Raw genomic sequence first — 23,283 nt, 5'->3', positions numbered from 1 at the left:
TCTCTCTTCTTCTCTTTTCAGCAGTTGTTTCTCGTTTAGATGCCGCATTATATTAAAGAAATTCGACTGAATTACCCCCATAAATCTACTATAAATCATTTAGACTACATTTTCCAGAATTACTTTGTATAACTCCGATCATAATTAGAGTGTACAAGAGCAATAGTATAGACTCGAATTGTTTTTCCTCGAAATGCTTAGAACAGTTTTGGTACATTTTTATCTCTAAAGATTCCTATCTAATATTTTTATATTTTTATTACCAGATGTGATAAATTTTGTCTGTTTACTTTCACAGCCCTAAAGTAAAGAATATTCGTTTTCTAAATATGAACTATATAACTGCATTCTTTGTTACTTTGGCGAACAGTTAGTGAAAATGTGCGGAACTAAGCTGATCGTCTTGAGCGTGAAATACTGAAATCGTTATTGTGTTTCTAAAATACAAACAAAACAAACGGTTAAGTGCTAAAACTGCAAAACAATTTACGAATTTGCTTTGTCATTATTAAAGAGGCTGATTTTTTTCGCGAATCTCATTTATATATAAGTTTTATTAAAAAATCTTCCTTTTCTTCGAATTATAATATTCTTTATAAGAAATTTTTGAAAATGTTTTTAAAAAATTTTAAATTTTGGAGTAAAACGCCTAAAGTGGATAATGTTGATGGTAAGTATTTAAAACGAAAAAGGTTTCAGGATCAGGATCATGAACTTATAGGACTAAGAATCTCTTTAAGTGATCACATTTTAAACGATAACTTAGATTCTCTTGAGGTAATTAAACTGATGAACGCAAAACCGTTGGATGGGCGAGATAATCACATAAGGCCACTTGGAATAATGAAATGATGCTTGAAACCATAAAGAAACGAGAAAGCTCCTCAGAATTTTCATGCAAAGGAAAGCACTACAATTTCAATAGTGGTCTTCTTAGAAATACTAACTAACTAACAAAAATAGTACTTTTTTAGGTATTAAAGTACGAAACTAATTTTTCTATAGACTGACTATAGATATGGCTATAGACTAGATTATAGACTAGACTATAGACTAGACTATAGACTAGACTATAGACTAGACTATAGACTAGACTATAGACTAGACTATAGACTAGACTATAGACTAGACTATAGACTAGACTATAGACTAGACTATAGACTAGACTATAGACTAGACTATAGACTAGACTATAGACTAGACTATAAGACTAGACTATAGACTAGACTATAGACTAGACTATAGACTAGACTATAGACTAGACTATAGACTAGACTATAGACTAGACTATAGACTAGACTATAGACTAGACTATAGACTAGACTATAGACTAGACTATAGACTAGACTATAGACTAGACTATAGACTAGACTATAGACTAGACTATAGACTAGACTATAGACTAGACTATAGACTAGACTATAGACTAGACTATAGACTAACTATAGACTAGACTATAGACTAGACTATAGAAGCGAGACTATAGACTAGACTATAGACTAGCTATAGACTAGACTATAGACTAGACTAGAGACTAGACTATAGACTAGACTATAGACTATACTATTAGACTAGTCTATAGACTAGACTATAGACTAGACTATAGACTAGACTATAGACTAGACTATAGACTAGACTATAGACTAGACTATAGACTAGACTATAGACTAGACTATAGACTAGACTATAGACTAGACTATAGACTAGACTATAGACTAGACTATAGACTAGACTATAGACTAGACTAGACTATACTATAGACTATATACTATACTATACTATACTATAGACTAGACTATAGACTAGACTATAGACTAGACTATAGACTAGACTATAGACTAGACTATAGACTAGACTGTAGAGTAGACTGTAGACTAGACTATAGACTAGACTATAGGCTAGACTATAGGCTAGACTATAGACTATACTAGAGACTATAGACTAGACTATAGACTAGACTATAGACTAGACTATAGACTAGACTATAGACTAGACTATAGACTAGACTATATAGACTATAGACTATACTAGACTAGACTATAGACTAGACTATAGACTAGACTATAGACTAGACTATAGACTAGACTATAGACTAGACTATAGACTAGACTATAGACTAGACTATAGACTAGACTATAGACTAGACTATAGACTAGACTATAGACTAGACTATAGACTAGACATAGACTAGACTATAGACTAGACTATAGACTAGACTATAGACTAGACTATAGACTAGACTATAGACTAGACTATAGACTAGACTATAGACTAGACTATAGACTAGACTATAGACTAGACTATAGACTAGACTATAGACTAGACTATAGACTAGACTATAGACTAGACTATAGACTAGACTATAGACTAGACTATAGACTAGACTATAGACTAGACTATAGACTAGACTATAGACTAGACTATAGACTAGACTATAGACTAGACTATAGACTAGACTATAGACTAGACTATAGACGACTATAGACTAGACTATAGACTAGACTATAGACTAGACTATAGACTAGACTATAGACTAGACTATAGACTAGACTATAGACTAGACTATAGACTAGACTATAGACTAGACTATAGACTAGACTATAGACTAGACTATAGACTAGACTATAGACTAGACTATAGAACTATAGACTAGACTATAGACTAGACTATAGACTAGACTATAGACTAGACTATAGACTAGACTATAGACTAGACTATAGACTAGACTATAGACTAGACTATAGACTAGACTATAGACTAGACTAGACTATAGACTATAGACTAGACTATAGACTAGACTATAGACTAGACTAGACTATAGACTATAGACTAGACTAGACTAGACTAGACTAGACTACTAGACTATAGACTAGACTAGACTAGACTATAGACTAGACTATAGACTAGACTATAGACTAGACTAGACTATAGACTAGACTATAGACTAGACTATAGACTAGACTATAGACTAGACTAGACTATAGACTAGACTATAGACTAGACTATAGACTAGACTATAGACTAGACTATAGACTAGACTATAGACTAGACTATAGACTAGACTATAGACTAGACTATAGACTAGACTATAGACTAAACTATAGACTAGACTATAGACTAGACTATAGACTATGCTATAGACTAGACTATAGACTAGACTAGACTATAGACTATGCTATAGACTGGACTATAGACTATGCTATAGACTAGACTATAGACTATGCTATAGACTAGACTATAGACTAGACTACTATGTGGACTATTTATCAAATGTTTATAAACTAGAAAAAGTACCGAAGATGTCGTGGGGTACCGCGGTATTTTCGGATATAAAAAAGTACTAAGTTACTGTCTTTTCCATAGCTGTGTAGGACCATTTTTCATAAACCCCTAAAGTAGACTACAAAAAATCACTCGTAAGTTTGAGTTTTTTTTATTTTAATCATTAAAAGCCAATTGACTTCTATTTTGCGTTCGACTACTTAACTTACTTAACAAACATTAAGTTTTTTCACTTTTTTTTCGTATATTTTTATCATGATTAACATTTTTAATAATTATTGATTATTTGTTAATTACATACGTAGCTAAGTAAATATTGTATTTGTTTTTGTGGTTTTTGGTCCTTCAAAAACTACTTAAGATTTAAAATGAATTTTGATCTAAGAGCATTGTCGCATTGTAGAAATACCATGTACAGATTTTTCGTTGACATTTGTAGATTATTTGAATAAAAAACAAATAAGAATGCTATATTCAGCTGTGCCGAATTTTATGTACCCTTAAACATAGATTGTTAAACGATTTTTTCTTAGAAAAAACGTTTTTAAAACGTTTAAGTACTAGAAAGTCTGTCTTTATAGATTTTCATTCAATGATGGTTATGTACATAAAAACCAAAAAAGTCATAGAACGAAAAAGTACTAAAAATACTTTCCTATAGATTTTCATTAACTTTGGACCCTTAATGTTTAATTTTATATTTCTAGGTTCAATGTTATAAGAAATTCATAAAGTACCTTTTGCAGAACGATAAAGTATCAAAAATACCCCTTTTATTAGCTTTCATTTACTCCGAGTTCTACATGCAAAACGTGAAAGTATCAAAAAGTCCCTTTTTGCAGGTTCTCACTTACTACAAGCTCTACATGCTTAATTTCATGTTTCTAGGTTGAATGTTATAGACACTCAAAAAGTACCTTTTGAAGATCGAAAAAGTACTAAAAAGTTCCTTTTTATAGGTTCTTATTTACTCCGGGCTATACATGTCCCGAAGATATCTAGGGTCTTCAGGAAATTGATTTCAACAAACATACAGATAGACGGACATGGCTTAATCGACTCCGCTATCTATATGTACACTTTATGGGTTCGGGATAATATATTTTAGAAATTACAAACGGAATGACAAACTTATATATCTTTGTGAGAAGGATACAAAGGTGAAGGGTATGCTAATACACTGAGTAGATAAAGTAATCGTACAAAGTATTTATTTACAAAAAAATTTAGTGTTTTTTGTATAAAATACAGCAGATTTTTGCAATCAATCGATCATTTAATAAAATGACAAACATTTGATTAAAATATAGCTCAAGATTTTTGATATTTATTAAATAAAAACACTTAATGAGTATTAAATTTTAGGCGGGCACTACGAGCTGTTAGTAACTCCTATTTATCAGGTATTATAGTATAACAATGAACGAATGGATCAATGAATTATTTATGTTGAATATTCCTTTTTTAATAGGATTCTATCTTCGGTTAAATATTATATGAATCCTTATGTATGTTATATAAACCATATACGGCCGAACTGTTTTCAATATTTGTCCTGTAGTTTGATTATAATATTTAAATGGGGAGACGTTTAATCCGAAAATTAATTTGATTTGACTGGTAAACAGATGGGGAACGATTATTTTCGGATGTTACACATTTCAGCACAAACGCATTATAGTGTTGTAGGGTAAAAACATTAACTTAAGTCAAAAATTAAATACTAACCCGCAAAACGCAACAATTCACGCGATTTTTTTATTTTTGTTTAAGTTAAAATATTATAAAAAAAATCACGAATATCTTAATTGAAATGCCGAAATAATTAGAAATTATAAACAGAAAAATATTTGAAAATTTATTAAATATACATATAAGAGAATTACTATATGTATATGAATAATGAATGAGATGTTAGAGTATTTGGTGCTCTTTAAAACAGTGTGAAGCAAAAGTTAGTATTTATTATTTTAATAAATTCTAGGAAACGTAAAATGAAGGGTGTATTACTAAAAATTGTGATCAATATATTGATACAGCAGAATGACGTATGCCAAACCATATGATAGCGCTCCCTTTAGCGATTTTTTTTCACACCCTGCTGATAGCAACATTCTTGCTAAACTAAAAAAGAAATTATATTCAAGAGTTTTTGCAACTTGATATGTATAAACTTAGACAAAATCTATTAAAATTATTTCAAGTGGTTGATAACAATAAATACTAAACGTTTTGTCACATTAACAACCAAAAAATGTAATAATTTATGCAACCGCTACAAAGCAACTCTTGAAATATGACAAATAACAACATTTCTCTGGCAAATGTGACAACACTTTGTTTACACTTACAAAGGAATTGTAAAAGTAAACAAAATCAATTAAAAATTTTATAAATGAGTTTAACATTTCTATAATTTGTCTTACAATAAAAGAATTTAGTAGTAATACACACTTTTGCTTTTCACTGTTAACATTTTCAAATGTTTCAAAACATATGAACACACAATTTATAGGATTTTGTATCGAAAAGCATTTCAGTTAATAAAAATCGCTCATAAAAGCAGCAAGAGCAGACGGAAAACTTAAAATTAGAAATAAATTTATATTATTTTTTTGCGGTTACATAAAATTAAAAAGAATTTAAGTAAAAAAGACGAAAAAATTTTACAAAAATATTATTAATTTAAAAAAAAAAACTTATATTAAGTTTAACTAATAAGCTGCAAACAATATGAGCAATTTAAAACTTAATGAAATTAAAGATGGTGCTAGTGAAAATTGTAAGTTTATTGTAACAGAAAATTTATTAAAAATATCTAAAATTTTAAAAAAATATGTAATAGAATAAAATATTAATTGTTTACCAGAAAAAAAAGTTTTAAAATCTATTAAATAAATCTCTACAATTAAAAAAATGTTTTTATTACAACAAAAAGAATTAAGTGTTCAATTCAATAATTATAAGTAATTTTCAAAAAAAAATCCCCCATAAAACAAATTGTTTGTTGTTTAATAAAAAAAAAGTAAAATAAATTAATAGAAACAATAATTTTAACAAAAAAAATCCATCCACACGTCAAAAGTATGGCCATTTAATTGAAATCACCTAACATTCAATATATAAAGACATCTGTCTACTGAATTGTTTATATGAAAATTAATTTACTATAAAATAAATAAATGTGTTGTGGCAATTTGCAAAATTTTAACAAAAAAAAAAAAACATTAATGGAGCAGACAATTTTTGAATATCTTATCAACGAAATTTTAAAAGAGAGTGTTATGCTGGACATGAACGAATTGGTTATACCTTGCAGCGGTAAAAATAAAAAAGAGTAGTTCAAAAAGTAGTTTCTTAAAACATATGTTATTTTGACACTGATTGAGTATCGAGGTACTGACTAAATTCGCGGACTAAAATGACTCTTAGACTTGAGAAAAGTTTTTAAAAGATGTAAACTTATTTCCAAAGTGAGGGTTGCCCATGCCCATAGTCTAGTCTACTCTATGAACTTGTCTACGGAATAGGTAATTTCCTAGTCTATGGATTAATCTGTTGTATAGTCTATGAACTGTTCTATTATCTAGTCTACGGACTCAGCCATTGCCTGGTATATGGACTAATCTATTGAAAGGCTACGGTCTATTCTCTATTTTCTATTCTATGGGCTAATCTATGGTCTAGTCTCTATGGGCTAATCTATGGTCTATCTATTGCTCTTGTCTATGAACTAGTCTGTTGTCTAGCCTACGTATAGTTTACTGTATAGTCTATGGACTAATATATTGTCAAGTCTATGGACTAGTCTATGGGATAATCTATGGTCTATTATATAGTGGATAACTCAATTTTATAGTCAATGGACTATTCCATTGTCTAGTCTATGTCAAGAGACTACACATGGTTTATTGTATAGTCTATGGACTAATCTATTGTTTAGTCTATGTACTAGGCTATGGGCTAAGCTATGGTTTAGTCTATTTAATAGTATATGAACCAGTCTATTATATAGTCTATGCACTATTCTATTGTTCAGTTTATGAACTAGTCTATTGTCTAGTCTACGGATTAGACTATTATCTAGTCCAAATACTAGATAAGAATATTTATTGCAAGAATACGCATCTTGACGTGCGGGTTGTTATGATTTACACGTATCCTTCATGTATCACGACCCGCTATTGAAAATTGTCTAATCTATTGTATAGTCCATGGGCCAGTCTATTATAAAGCCTATGGATTGATATATTCTCTAGTCTATTGTTGGTCTAAATTATAGTGTATTGCTTAGTTTCTGAACGATTCTATTGTATAGTCTATGGACTAATCTATTGTCTATTCTATGAACTAGTCTATTGTCTAGTCTAATATCAGATTCATAGACAAGTCTATGGACTGGTTTCTTATCTTATCTATTCTTATCATAGACTAGTCTACTGTCTAGACCAAGGACTAGTCTATTGTCTAGTCCATGAACTAGTCGAATGTCTAGTCTATGGACTAATCTTTTGTCTAGTCTATGGACTAGTCTTTTATTTAGTCTATGGAATATTATAATGTCTAGTCTATGGATTAGCTTATTGTACGTATTAATCTATTGTCTAATCTATGAATTAGTATATTGCCTAATCTAGGGGCTGGACTATTATTGAACTTATCTATTGAAAACCCTATGGTCTAGTCTATCGATTAATTAATCGATTATCTAATATAATATGAGGACAGCCGTTTGCATTTGTCTATATTCTGCAACAGTTTTTCTCCGAAGAACAATTTCCTTTTATCAGACATCCTAAAATTTGGTTTAAAGTTTGTCATTTAATAACAAGTAATAACACCTGTTAAAATGAAAGTAAATCCCAAAATACTCTTCTTAAAATAAAATTTATTAAAAAAATTTAATAATAAATAAGTTGTTTAACCCTTTGTGAAGGGTTAATATTAATCCATTAAATGCCTATATAATAGCAATACAAGTCTTATAATTATCTCATAATACCGCCCATAATTTAATAGTGTGTCCTACTATTGACAAAATTCTCTATTTTACCCATTATGTTCTCTAATACTCAAAATACTCTTAGGTTTTAAAGACTCACGTGCTGCTAAGAATTTTTGCCTTGATATTGATAAATTATTCGTACAATCAACCAAAAAAATGTGCTTCTCAACAATAAATATTTGAATAGATTTTCTTGTTTGATTTTTTTCATTAATTGATACTTTGTACTATTTTTTCTTTGTTGCTTTTGCAAAAACAAAGGCGCTACAAATTGTTAATTGATACTAATAAAGAAATAAATAGAAAATATTCGTAAAAGAAGAGAAGACAAGAATGAAAACAAAACATGAAATTTACCATAGCAACAACTGGTTATTTTCGGTTATTTTTAGTATATTTACTACATACATTTTGTAAAGAAATAAAGAAATATTGTACATACCCCCAAATTGTAGTATTTTGTGTTTGTTTAACAAATTTGTTTGGTAAAATGATACACTACAACAAAAAATGTCAACGATAGCAACAATTTTGTATATAATTTACAAAATAAAACAATTTTATGTTGAAATGTACATATGTATGTGTTAAAGAGCCGCTAAAAGTGAAAATGGTATAAATCAGTTTATTAAATTTAAAATAAATTCAAAATTGTTCTATAAGAAGAACTATAAAAAAACAGAAAACTTCGAGAATTTTTATAAAAAAATTGAAATATTTGGAAATTGAAATAAAAATAGAGCAAAAAAAATCTATAAAAAAGGAGATTTTTGAAAAATATTGACATTTTGAAGATTTTCTATAAAAATGAATCAAATTTTTAATTTGAATTTTTCTATAAAAAATGGAGATATTTCTAACAAAATTCTTAAAAATTTAAAATTTCGAACTATTTTCTATAAAAATTGAGATTGTGGGACAATTAAGTTTGAAAATTTTTCTGTAAAAATAGTGAAAATTTCGAAAATATTTCTATAGAAATAGAAATTTTCAAAAAATTTCTATAAAAATAGACAACTTTAAAATTTTCTATAAAAATAGAAATTTTGGAACAATTTTCTAACAATTTCTGTAAAAATAGAGAATTTCCAAAATTTCCAAAAAAAAAGAGATTTTCGAAAATTTTCTATAAATAGGGATTTTCGAAAAACTTTCTATGAAAATACAGATTTTAATATCAGAAATATTGAAAAAAATGTCTATAAAATTAGAAAATTTTGAAACTTCTCGAGAAATTTTCTATAAAAATATAAATAATCGAAAAATTCTCTATAAAAATAGAAAAGTTCTGAAAATTTTAAATTTTTTTATAAAAATAAAATCCGGAAATTTTTTATAAAGGTAAAGAAACTTCGAAAATTTTGCATAAAAATTCTGAAAATTATATATAAAAATCGAAAATTTCGAAAAGTTTTGTATAAAAATAGAAAATTTTGAAATGTTTTCTATAAAATTAGAAAATTTCGAAAAGTTTTCTATAAAAATAGAAAATTTCGAAAAGTTTTCTATAAAAATAGAAAATTTCGAAAAGTTTTCTATAAAAATATTCGGAATTCCGGAAAGTTTTCTATAAAAATATTTCGAATTCCGAAAAGTTTTTTATAAAAATATTCAGAATTCTGAAAAGTTTTCTATAAAAATATTCCGAATTCCGTAAAGTTTTCTACAAAAATATACCGAAGAGTTTTCTATAAAAATATTCCGAATTCCGAAAAGTTTCTATAAAAATACTCCGAATTCCGAAAAGTTTTCTATAAAAATATTCTGAATTCCGAAAAGTTTTCTATAAAGATATTCCGAATTCCGAAAAGTTTTCTTTAAAAATATTCCGAATTACGAAAAAATTTCTATAAAATTATTCCGAATTCCGAAAAGTTTTCTATAAAAATATTCAGAATTCTGAAAAGTTTTCTACAAAAATATACTGAATTCCGAAAAGTTTTCTATAAAAATATTCCGAATTCCGAAAAGTTTTCTATAAAAATATTCCGAATTCCGAAAATTTTCTATAAAAATATTCCCAATTCCGAAAATTTTCTATAAAAATAGAAAATTCCCAAAATGTTCTATAAAAATATTCCGAATCCCGAAAATTTTCTATAAATATATTCCGGATTCCGAAAATTTTCTATAAATATATTCCGAATTCCGAAAATTTTCTATAAAAAGTTCCGAATCAGAAAATTTTCTATAAAAATAGAAAATTTGGTATAAAAATAGAAAAAAAAGAAACATTTATATAAAAATAGTAAAACTCCGAAAAATTTCAATAAAAATAGAAATGTTCCAGAAACGTTCTATAAAAATTAAAAACTTCCGAAAATTTTCTATAAAAATAGAAAAATTCCGAAAATCTCATATAAAAATAGTAAAACTACGAAAAATATCTATAAAAATAGAAAAATTCCGTAAACGTTCTATAAAAATAAAAAAAATTCCGAAAACTTTTTATAAAAATAGAAAAATTTCTATAAAATGGAAAAGTTCCGGAAATTTTCTATAAAAATAGAAAACTTTATATAAAAATAGAAAAATGTATATAAAGACAGTAAAATTCCGAAAAATTTCTTTAAAAATATAAAATTTTCTAGAAAAATAGAAAAATTCTGAAAATTTTCTATAAAAATAGAAAAATTCTGAAAATTTTCTATAAAAATAGAAAAATTCCGTAAACTTTCTATAAAAATAGAAAAATTCCGAAAACTTTCTATAAAAATAGAAAAACACCGAAAAATTTCTATGAAAATAGAAAAATTCCGGAAATTTTTTATAAAAAAGAAAAATTCTGAAATTTTTCTATAAAAATAGAAAAATTCCGAAAAATTTCTATAGAAAAAGAAAAATTCCGAATTTCTATATAAAAAAAATATATAAAAATAGAAAAATTCGAAAAACTTTCTGTTGAAAATATTCTAAATGTAAAGACAATTTTGAGAGTTTTCATCAGAAATCGTTTGAATTGTTTTGGGAAAAATTTGCACACACTTCTCAGGATTTTAATTTTTATAATTTTTTAATTTATAATAACTTTAATTATCTCCCATATTGTCGCTTATCATGCAACAATAACATTATTTTACTATTATTTTCATTTTAGTACTTTCAAATAATAAATCTCAAGATCCCAGTCACATAACAAATGGTAAAATAAAAGATTTCGAAGAGGCGATACCGTTCGCAGAGGCATTAGAAAAAACAAGTAAGTGAAAATTAATTTAAAAATTATATTAATTTTAATGACATTGTCTCACGTTTAAATTAGAAAAACTTAAGGCATATCACAGATTCAGAATTCAATAATTGTTAAAAATTAAAATTTTTATTTTATCTTTTAGAATTTGGTTTAATTAACTATTTTATTATAATTACCTCGGGTGTGGTGTTGGCCAATGTTTTGTTGGAGACTTCAGCGGTGGCATTTTATATGCCGGTGGCCCATTGTGATTTACAATTGACCAATTATCGCAAAGGTTTACTCAGTTGTATTGGTTATGTGGGTATGATTATAAGTTCTCATTTATGGGGTTTTCTGGCCGATACTAAGGGCCGGAGACGTGTTATAAGACCGACATTAATAATTGGCTTTGTGGTCACGTTGTTTTCGAGTTTTGCTACTAACTTTTGGATAATGCTATTTTTACGATTTGTTAATGGTATATTGTAAGTATATTTGGGAAATTTCCTAAAAAAGATTTAATTTTTAAATGAAAATTTATCTTCCAGTGTCTCGGGTTCTTCGGCCACTATTTACGCTTATTTGGGAGAATTTCATATTGATCGTACACGTTCCAGAGCCATGATGATCTCTTCGTTTATATTTGCTTTGGGTGCCATGTTAATGCCCTTCATTTCCTTTATGGTTATTAATCAAGACTGGAGTTTTCCATTGGAATTTTTGGGCATTACCTATAAACCCTGGCGTTTATTTGTTATTGTTTGTGGTCTGCCCGGTTTCTTAGCGGGTGTCTCTATGTATTTCCTGCCGGAAAGTCCAAAATTTTTACTATCTATCCACGAGGAGGAAAAGGCTATTAAGGTATTACACAAAATGTATAAAATGAATGGAGGCAAAGGGGAATTGAAGGTAAAATATATTAAGAAACATTTGATCTCCAAAAAAGTTTCAACCTATCCCTGTTTCTCTTTAGATACCCCACATTATACCCGAGGAGGATTGTGATGAGGTCTTGACCATTCAAAATAAAAACATGAATTTCTTCCTTAAACTTTTGCTGAATATGTGGAATCAAACTGTGCCCCTATTTCGTCCTAAGTATCTGCGTAGCACTTTGATAGTGTGTACCACACAATTTTGGTTATATGTCATAACAAATGGTCTATATATGTGGTTCCCCTATATCATTAATGCCATGGGAGAGTATATGAGAAATAATCCTGATGGCAATGAGAAGCTATGTAATATTGTTTATGCCAAACATGATAATCAGACGGAGGGAGTAAGTTGCAAGATTATTCAAACCTTTTAAACACAGAAGGACTAAATTTTGTTTTTTCTTTGCAGATTATGGATTGTCCCGATAAATTGGAACCCACCACATATATGTATTCCTTATTAATGGAAATATTATATGCCACATCTTTTGCTGTGATAGGAGTAATCATAAATCGTTTAGGAAAAACTCTTATATTATGTGAGTAAAAAATCTTTTAAACTGAAGAATTTATTTGATAATTCCATTTCTCACTCTTTCCATTTCCAGTTGTTTGCATAGTATTCTTCAGTTCTTGCGGTTTAGTAGCCGTTTGGCTTCCCTATACTTCCGTGGCGGCCATTTTTTATGTTTTATTATTTTTAGTGGGCGTATGTGTTAATGTTTTGGGTGGCGCCACCGTGGAAATCTTTCCCACACAATTAAGGTATAATAAACGTAAAAAATTAAAATTTCTTTAACATATTATTTATCAAATTACTTATCCCTTTCCTTTACAGAGCCATGGCCATGTGTGTTTCTTTAATGATGGGCCGCATTGGCAGTGTGGTGGGCACCAATATTGTGGGTGCTTTTTTGGCCACCTATTGTGAGATAACCTTTTATATCTCCTGTTTTGCCTTAATGTCTTGTGCCATTTTGATATTGTTCCTACCACGACATGTTATGTCGAGAAATTCCAAGAAATCAAACATTCAAGACACTTAATAATAATATTAGGGAGTTCACTTTTTTTACACCTTATGATACTTAATTAGTGATATTTTGTGAAAATATGTTTTTTAGTTTTAAGTAGTAAAAATTAAATTTTTAGCAAATAGTTAATAAATATTAAGATTTTTTTAAAAAAAAATTTATTGAAACTGAAAGTTGTACTTTTTGGGAATAATTTATTATCACTTACGATCCTTACGACCTTTCAGCGATGCGATCGGCACCACTTCGTTTGGCAGAAGGCCTTTTCAAAGAATCACTGTAAAGTTCAGTATAAAGGTCGATGGCTATTCTGTTAGCGGTAGCGAAATTTGATATATAGTTGAACAATTCTTTTTGAACTGTGCCGTTTTCCATCTGAAGGTTTAGGACAACTTTACACATATTTAGAGAGAATGTCAGACATTGAAAAAAACCAGAACGAGGTTTGATGGAAGATTGCTCCAGAAGTCCCCACCTAACATAACAAGGTCAAAGATTAAGAAGCCCCGCAACTGGTTTCGAAACGTAATCTGCAGTTTTAGAAATAATCAATTTAGAACAATAAAACTGCATTTCCATTAATGGATGAATTATACAAAATATATGTATACTGTCTGTATGAACGGTGTGTTTCCCTGATTTAAGAACCGGAGAAGTCGTACAAACGGACCTTTTCAATGTAGGTGTAACAGACTGATATAAAACCCTCCCAAATAATTTTGAGACCCCAAAAGGTTTCAAAAACCTCCTCACTTTTAGCGAAGTAAATTTGTGTAAATCTTTAGATATACTGCTAGGAACGTAAAAATTCCAATCGGTTTGGATCAAACACAAAGGAGTCTCTCAACATCAATAGAACATCATCTACATTCAGTGAGGACAGTGGGTCATTTGATCCATATTATATTTAAGTATATAAATTGTGTGAAAAGATGTAAATTTTATTAAATTGTAGAATTATTCAGTATTTTATTATAATTTAAATAGCTTTTAATCGTTATTAAAGTTGCTTACACAATGTTTTAACAATAAAAGCTTTCATCTAGTGAGAGTTATTAACCAACATTTGCCTTTAAAATTTAAATATACTAACGGGTACGCAATAAGAGCTAATATGTATTGAACAAAAAACTAAATTATTAGAGAAAACACTGTATTGCAGAGTTGTTTTATTTCCTTTTATAAACTTGGCAGCACTAATAACATAGTTATAAGCAGGAAAAAAACAATAGACTATAGACTAGACTATAGACTAGACTATAGACTAGACTATAGACTAGACTGTAGACTAGACTATAGACTAGACAATAGACCAGACTATAGACTAGACTATAAACTAGACTATAGACTAGACTATAGACTGGACTATAGACTAGACTATAGACTAGACTATATACTAGACTATAGACTAGATTATAGACTAGACTATACACTAGACTATAGACTAGACTATAGACTAGACTATACACTAGACTATAGACTAGACTATAGAATAGACTATAGACTAGACTATAGACTAGACTATAGACTAGACTATAGACTAGACTATAGACTAGACTATAGACTAGACTATAGACTAGACTATAGACTAGACTATAGAATAGACTATAGACTAGACTATAGACTAGACTATAGACTAGACTATAGACTAGACTATAGACTAGACTATAGACTAGACTATAGACTAGACTATAGACTAGACTATAGACCAGACTAGACTAGACTATAGACTAGACTAAAGACTAGACTAAGACTAGACTAGACTAGACTATAGACTAGACTATAGACTAGACTATAGACTAGACTATAGACTAGACTATAGACTAGAGTATAGACTAGACTGTAGACTAGACTTTAGACTAGACTATAGACTAGACTTTAGACTAGACTATAGACAGGACTATAGACTAGATTATAGACTAGACTATAGACTAGACTATAGACTAGACTTTAGACTAGACTATAGACTAGACTTTAGACTAGACTATAGACAGGACTATAGACTAGACTATAGACTAGACTATAGACTAGACTATAGACTAGACTATAGACTAGACTATAGACTAGACTATAGACTAGACTATAGACTAGACTATAGACTAGACTATAGACTAGACTATACACTAGACTATAGACTAGACTATAGACTAGACTATACACTAGACTATAGAATAGACTATAAACTAGACTATAGACTAGACTATATAGACTAGACTATAGACTAGACTATAGACTAGACTATAGACTAGACTATAGACTAGACTATAGACTAGACTATAGACTAGACTATAGACTAGACTATAGACTAGACTATAGACTAGACTATAGACTAGACTATAGACTAGACTATAGACTAGACTATACACTAGACTATAGACTAGACTATAGACTAGACTATAGACTAGACTATAGACTAGACTATAGACTAGACTATAGACTAGACTATAGACTAGACTATAGACTAGACTATAGACTAGACTATAGACTAGACTATAGACTAGACTATAGACTAGACTATAGACTAGACTATAGACTAGACTATAGACTAGACTATAGACTAGACTATAGACTAGACTATAGACTAGACTATAGACTAGACTATAGACTAGACTATAGACTAGACTATAGACTAGACTATAGACTAGACTATAGACTAGACTATAGACTAGACTATAGACTAGACTATAGACTAGACTATAGACTAGACTATAGACTAGACTATAGACTAGACTATAGACTAGACTATAGACTAGACTATAGAATATACTATAGACTAGACTATAGACTAGACTATAGACTAGACTATAGACTAGACTATAGACTAGACTATAGACTAGACTATAGACTAGACTATAGACTAGACTATAGACTAGACTATAGACTAGACTATAGACTAGACTATAGACTAGACTATAGACTAGACTATAGACTAGACTATAGACTAGACTATAGACTAGACTATAGACTAGACTATAGACTAGACTATAGACTAGACTATAGACTAGACTATAGACTAGACTATAGACTACACCATTTCAAGTTTAAATTGAGAAAATACAAACTCATATTGAGAATTTCAATTTAAAATTTAGAAAATTCAAATTAAAGTTCAGAAATATAAATTAATATTGAGAAAACCCCATTTGAAATTGAGAAATCCAAACTAATATTGAGAAATAATAAAATTAAATTAAGAAATGCAAATTCATATCGAGAAAAAACAAATTGAAATTCGGAATCCCAACATTATATTAAGAAATTACAAATTGAAATTGAGAAATTAATAAATGAAAATGAGAAATTTAAAATTTGTATGAAAATATTTTTCTTATAAAATGTTTAAATAGGATATGGATTTAAAATAATATAAATTTCAATACAAAATTAGGTTTTCTTAATATCATTTTGTATTTTGTCAATTTCAATTCGTATTATCTCAATATTAATTTCGACTTCTCAATATCAATTGGTTTTTTCTTTATATTAAGTTGAAAATTCAAATTTCAATTTGTTTTTTCTTCATATCAATTTTGATTCCTAAATTTAATTTGGTATGTCTCAATATTAAATTGGATTTCTAAAATTCATTTTGGTGTTTCACAATATAACTTTGGATTTTCTCAAATTAAACTTGAAATGGTGTAGACTATAGACTAGACTATAGACTAGACTATAGACTAGACTATAGACTAGACTATAGACTAGACTATAGAATAGACTAGACTAGACTATAGACTAGACTATAGACTAGACTATAGAATAGACTATAGACTAGACTATAGACTAGACTATAGACTAGACTATAGACTAGACTATAGACCAGACTATAGACTAGACTATAGACTAGACTAAAGACTAGACTAAAGACTAGACTATAGACTAGACTATAGACTAGACTATAGACTAGACTATAGACTAGACTATAGACTAGACTATAGACTAGACTATAGACTAGACTATAGACTAGACTATAGACTAGACTATAGACAGGACTATAGACTAGATTATAGACTAGACTATAGACTAGACTTTAGACTAGACTATAGACTAGACTTTAGACTAGACTATAGACAGGACTATAAACTAGATTATAGACTAGACTATAGACTAGACTTTAGACTAGACTATAGACAGGACTATAGACTAGACTATAGACTAGACTATAGACTAGACTATAGACTAGACTATAGACTAGACTATAGACTAGACTATAGACTAGACTATAGACTAGACTATAGACTAGACTATAGACTAGACTATAGACTAGACTATACACTAGACTATAGACTAGACTATAGACTAGACTATAGACTACACTATACACTAGACTATAGACTAGACTATAGACTAGACTATAGACTAGACTATAGAATAGACTATAGACTAGACTATAGACTAGACTATAGACTATAGACTAGACTATAGACTAGACTATAGACTAGACTATAGACTAGATAGACTAGACTATAGACTAGACTATAGACTAGACTATAGACTAGACTATAGACTAGACTATAGACTAGACTATAGACTAGACTATAGACTAGACTATAGACTAGACTATAGACTAGACTATAGACTAGATAGACTATAGACTAGACTATAGACTAGACTATAGACTAGACTATAGACTAGACTATAGACTAGACTATAGACTAGACTATAGACTAGACTATAGACTAGACTATAGACTAGACTATAGACTAGACTATAGACTAGACTATAGACTAGACTATAGACTAGACTATAGACTAGACTATAGACTAACTATAGACTAGACTACAGACTAGACTATAGACTAGACTATAGACTAGACTATAGACTAGACTATAGACTAGACTATAGACTAGACTATAGACTAGACTATAGACTAGACTATAGACTAGACTATAGGACTAGACTATAGACTAGACTATAGACCTAGACTATAGACTACGATAGACTACTAAGACTAGACTAAGACTAGACTATAGACTAGACTATAGACTAGACTATAGACTAGACTTAGACTAGACTATAGACTAGACTTAGGCTAGACTATAGACTAACTTAGACTAGACTATAGACAGACTATAGACTAGACTATAGACTAGACTATAGACTAGACTATAGACTAGGACTATAGACTAGACTATAGACTAGACTATAGACTAGACTATAGACTAGACTATAGACTAGACTATAGACTAGACTATAGACTAGACTATAGACTAGACTATAGACTAGACTATAGACTAGACTATAGACTAGACTATAGACTAGACTATAGACTAGACTATAGACTAGACTATAGACTAGACTATAGACTAGACTATAGACTAGACTATAGACTAGACTATAGACTAGACTATAGACTAGACTATAGACTAGACTATAGACTAGACTATAGACTAGACTATAGACTAGACTATAGACTAGACTATAGACTAGACTATAGACTAGACTATAGACTAGACTATAGACTAGACTATAGACTAGACTATAGACTAGACTATAGACTAGACTATAGACTAGACTATAGACTAGACTATAGACTAGACTATAGACTAGACTATAGACTAGACTATAGACTAGACTATAGACTAGACTATAGACTAGACTATAGACTAGACTATAGACTAGACTAGACTAGACTAGACTATAGACTAGACTATAGACTAGACTATAGACTAGACTATAGACTAGACTATAGACTAGACTATAGACTAGACTATAGACTAGACTATAGACTAGACTATAGACTAGACTATAGACTAGACTATAGACTAGACTATAGACTAGACTATAGACTAGACTATAGACTAGACTATAGACTAGACCAGCGGTTCCCACAGATTTTTACTTCGCGGACCCCTTGAAGAACTTATTTTATTTCCGGACCACCATACATATTTTGATATCTTATTGTTCTAAATAATTGTCCATCCGAAAATTGATCTAGTTCATTAATCCCTAGGTCTAATAAATGTAGAGATGTCATATCTATAAAACATTCCCGTACATTGAGAATATATAATATTTCAGATAGGTTTTCAATTGCATGTTTTGAAGATAGAATGACTTCATTGTTGATATGTTAATATGATGTTTAATTTTATGATCGTGAGATCTTTCATATTCATTTTTCTTCAAGGTAGCGAAAAGGTTTCTTTATCAAATATTGTCACATATGCTTAAGGAGTCACGTTTCAAAAATTTGTTGCGATTGCAAAGGGTGAACTAAGTAAGTGAGCTAAGTTTTCGGGAAAATAATATAGGAAAGTTGGACTTCTTCTATGTTGTTGCGGAATGCGTTATCCGCATAATATATGATTTGAACTCTTTGTTAAAGTACTGTGAATTTGGAACTTAAATTTGAATTTTAAAATACCAACGAATTATTTTACTTCATGGTTTTTGGCTACATATTTACGCGAAACGCTATGGATTTTCTGATGTTAATTTAATAATATGTATTGGTCGACAAAATCAAGTTAAAATCTGTGTATCACGTCGGATCGGAATATTTATAAAAAGATGCATAAAGAGTCACCTCTGTTTTGAAAATATATAATTTTAGTCCTTTCAAACAAGAACACCTTTGCTTACAATTTGATAAACTTAAATCTGTAATAAGCTTGTCTTTGAATTGAACTTCATACTCCGGAATACCAGTATCCCTAATTTAATTGTAAGGCAGAGTATTATTTGTCTGAAATAAAAACCATTATTTCAGTACATATACAGGAAATAAAAATTACAAATCACGCAATACTTTACTTTATAAAAGTTATACAATAAATTTGTAGGCCTAGCTTCTTCCTGATAAACAACCGAAAAAATAAAATTCAAAAAGTCACCAAAAAATTTGGGATTATTGCACAAAAATTGGAGATATTTGTACATACATATAAAAGAATATTGTTTATTCATTTTTTTTCGTTCGTCTTCGCGGACCCCCTAGGATTTTACTACGGACCACTAGGGGTCCGCGGACCCCCATTTGGGAACCGTTGGACTAGACTATAGACTAGACTATAGACTAGACTATAGACTAGACTATAGACTAGACTATAGACTAGACTATAGACTAGACTATAGACTAGACTATAGACTAGACTATAGACTAGACTATAGACTAGACTATAGACTAGACTATAGACTAGACTATAGACTAGACTATAGACTAGACTATAGACTAGACTATAGACTAGACTATAGACTAGACTATAGACTAGACTATAGACTAGACTATAGACTATAGACTAGACTATAGACTAGACTATAGACTAGACTATAGACTAGACTATAGACTAGACTATAGACTAACTTAGACTAGACTATAGACTAGACTATAGACTAGACTATAGACTAGACTATAGACTAGACTATAGACTAGACTATAGACTAGACTATAGACTAGACTATAGACTAGACTATAGACTAGACTATAGACTAGACTATAGACTAGACTATAGACTAGACTATAGACTGACTATAGACTAGACTATAGACTAGACTATAGACTAGACTATAGACTGACTATAGACTAGACCTATAGACTAGACTATAGACTAGACTATAGACTAGACTATAGACTAGACTATAGACTAGACTATAGACTAGACTATAGACTAGACTATAGACTAGACTATAGACTAGCTATAGACTAGACTATAGACTAGACTATAGACTAGACTATAGACTAGACTATAGACTAGACTATAGACTAGACTATAGACTAGACTATAGACTAGACTATAGACTAGACTATAGACTAGACTATAGACTAGACTATAGACTAGACTATGACTAGACTATAGACTACTCTTAGACTAGACTAGACTATAGACTAGACTATAGACTAGACTATAGACTAGACTATAGACTAGACTATAGACTAGACTATAGACTAGACTATAGACTAGACTATAGACTAGACTATAGACTAGACTATAGACTAGACTATAGACTAGACTATAGACTAGACTATAGACTACTCTATAGACTAGACTACAGACTGCTCTAAAGACTAGATTATAGACTGCTCTATAGACTAGACTATAGACTGCTCTATAGACTAGACTGCTCTATAGACTAGACTGTTCTATAGACTAGACTGTTCTATAGACTAGACTGCTCTATAGACTAGACTATAGACTGCTCTATAGACTAGACTATAGACTGCTCTATAGACTAGACTAGAGACAAGTCAATAGAATGGACTATAAACTAGACTAAATTGGTCTATTGCACTACTTATCAAAAGTTTATAAATTAGAAAGTACTCGATATCAAAAAGTTCTGAAAAAAGTACCAAATTGCTGAATTTTCCATGCCTGTTATATAGCTTCACGCCCAAAATTTTCGATACTTGTCATTTTAATCACATGCCCCTCATTCGTTGGATTTTTCTTATCCTCATTGGTGCAGTTATAACCCTATTCCTCTGTGTAAAAAGAATTAAGGATACTTCACCTTCCGTTAGCATTACCCTACAAGATTTTAACTGATATAATATTTTAAAAAATTTCCAAAGATTTAATTCTTTCTTATCACTGTCCCAACAAATAAACTTGTTTAAATACAAGAACAATAACAAATAAAACATTTTCAAAACAAAATAATAAAATTAAATAATTGCTGCTCTTCTTATCTCTGGGTTTTTAAATCTCTTTAACGCTCCACTTAAAATTCAATTGAGAAAGAGCGAACGAAAGCTTTCTTTGCAGAATTTTAGTTAAGTGGACGGAGTAAAAATTACTTAACTCGATGAATGACAAATTTTTATTTAAAAGTTTATTGGCAGTTGGAGGTAAAACACCGGCTAGTAAAGTGTTCGGAAAAAATAATAAATTTATTTAAAATTAATTAAATCAAAAACCTTATTAAGTAACACAAACAACATTAGTTCACCCAAGCAAAAAAGACGCAAAACAATGGCACCAGTAACCGGTAAAAGAGAAAAAATTGGTATAGTGGGCAGGTAAGTGTAAAGAAGGTGCTTGAGAATTGTATAAAAAAGCTAAAGGCGACCTACTTAAAGCTAAAACTAATAACAGAAAAAACATCTGTTTAACTTGTTTACAGCTGCAATTACTTGTTTATGTGATATAATATAAATATTTTATCAATATTTGTTTTATTTATTTCCCTAAGTGGTCTTATTGGACGTTCCTGGTCTATGTTATTTGCCTCGGTGGGCTATCAAGTCACCCTTTTTGATATTCTACCCGCCCAAGTTGAAACTGCTTTAAAAGAAACCGAAAAGGAATTGAAAAGTTTGGAATCTAAAGGTCTCTTACGTGGTAAATTAAATGCTGCCCAACAGTTTGCTTGCCTCTCGGGTACCACCGATTTAAAGGAATTAGTTAAGGGTGCTATTTTCATACAGGAATGTATACCCGAACGTTTGGATATGAAACAGAATTTGTATAAACAATTGGATCAAGTAGTTGAACCTCATACGATTATGTCCAGTTCGACTAGTACCTTTTTACCTTCGTTGTTTAGTAAGGATATGAAACATCAAGCAAATGTGAGTATTACAAAAAAAATTAAGTTTTTATGGAGAATTTTAGAACATTTGTTTTAGTTGAAGTATAGTGTGATCGAATAAAACTGTTGATAATTCCGATAGGTTCAATAAATCTGCCCGTGATTTTTATACCCTACACCACTTTAGTGGGGAGGGTATATTGGATTTGTGCTGATGTTTGTAACATATAAAAATATTCGTCCTATTCGACCAATCGGCTTAGAATCGTTTTCTGAGTCGATTAAGCTATGTCAGTCCGTCCGTCTGGCTGGCTGGCTAGCTGTCCATGTAAACCTTGTGCGCAAGCTACAGGTCGCAATTTTCAAGATAAT

The 23,283-nt window shown here is 29.8% G+C and overlaps 2 protein-coding genes across 3 annotated transcripts in view; both read left to right on the top strand.

The window, feature by feature from the left end:
* The first annotated feature begins 365 nt into the window (after positions 1–365).
* Positions 366–13,619, top strand: LOC119605158 (synaptic vesicle glycoprotein 2A-like). Of its 2 annotated transcripts, none has more exons than XM_037958131.1 (8): positions 366–670; positions 11,385–11,486; positions 11,623–11,947; positions 12,011–12,371; positions 12,436–12,744; positions 12,810–12,939; positions 13,009–13,165; positions 13,239–13,619. In XM_037958131.1, the coding sequence occupies exons 1-8, from the start codon at positions 613–615 to the stop codon at positions 13,444–13,446; spliced, it is 1,650 nt and encodes a 549-aa protein (XP_037814059.1). In that variant the 5' UTR covers positions 366–612; the 3' UTR covers positions 13,447–13,619. The 2 variants fall into 2 exon arrangements, with proteins under 2 accessions (XP_037814059.1, XP_037814060.1); XM_037958132.1 differs by lacking the exon at positions 366–670 and adding an exon at positions 5,805–6,064.
* Positions 13,620–22,175: 8,556 nt separating this feature from the next.
* Positions 22,176–23,283, top strand: part of LOC119605148 (lambda-crystallin homolog) — an 8,234-nt gene continuing 7,126 nt past the window's right edge. The window contains exons 1-2 of the mRNA XM_037958123.1: positions 22,176–22,399; positions 22,573–22,951. Coding sequence (XP_037814051.1) covers positions 22,353–22,399; positions 22,573–22,951 — 426 coding nt within the window. The 5' untranslated portion in view covers positions 22,176–22,352. The remainder of the gene's footprint in view (positions 22,400–22,572; positions 22,952–23,283) is intronic.

Source organism: Lucilia sericata, unplaced genomic scaffold, assembly GCF_015586225.1.
Source record: "Lucilia sericata isolate MDLA Ls3-8-SP2 unplaced genomic scaffold, ASM1558622v1 Contig000461F_arrow, whole genome shotgun sequence".
In the NCBI taxonomy this organism is placed as follows: Eukaryota; Metazoa; Arthropoda; class Insecta; order Diptera; family Calliphoridae; genus Lucilia; species Lucilia sericata.
This window is presented reverse-complemented; position numbering and strand designations above follow the sequence as displayed.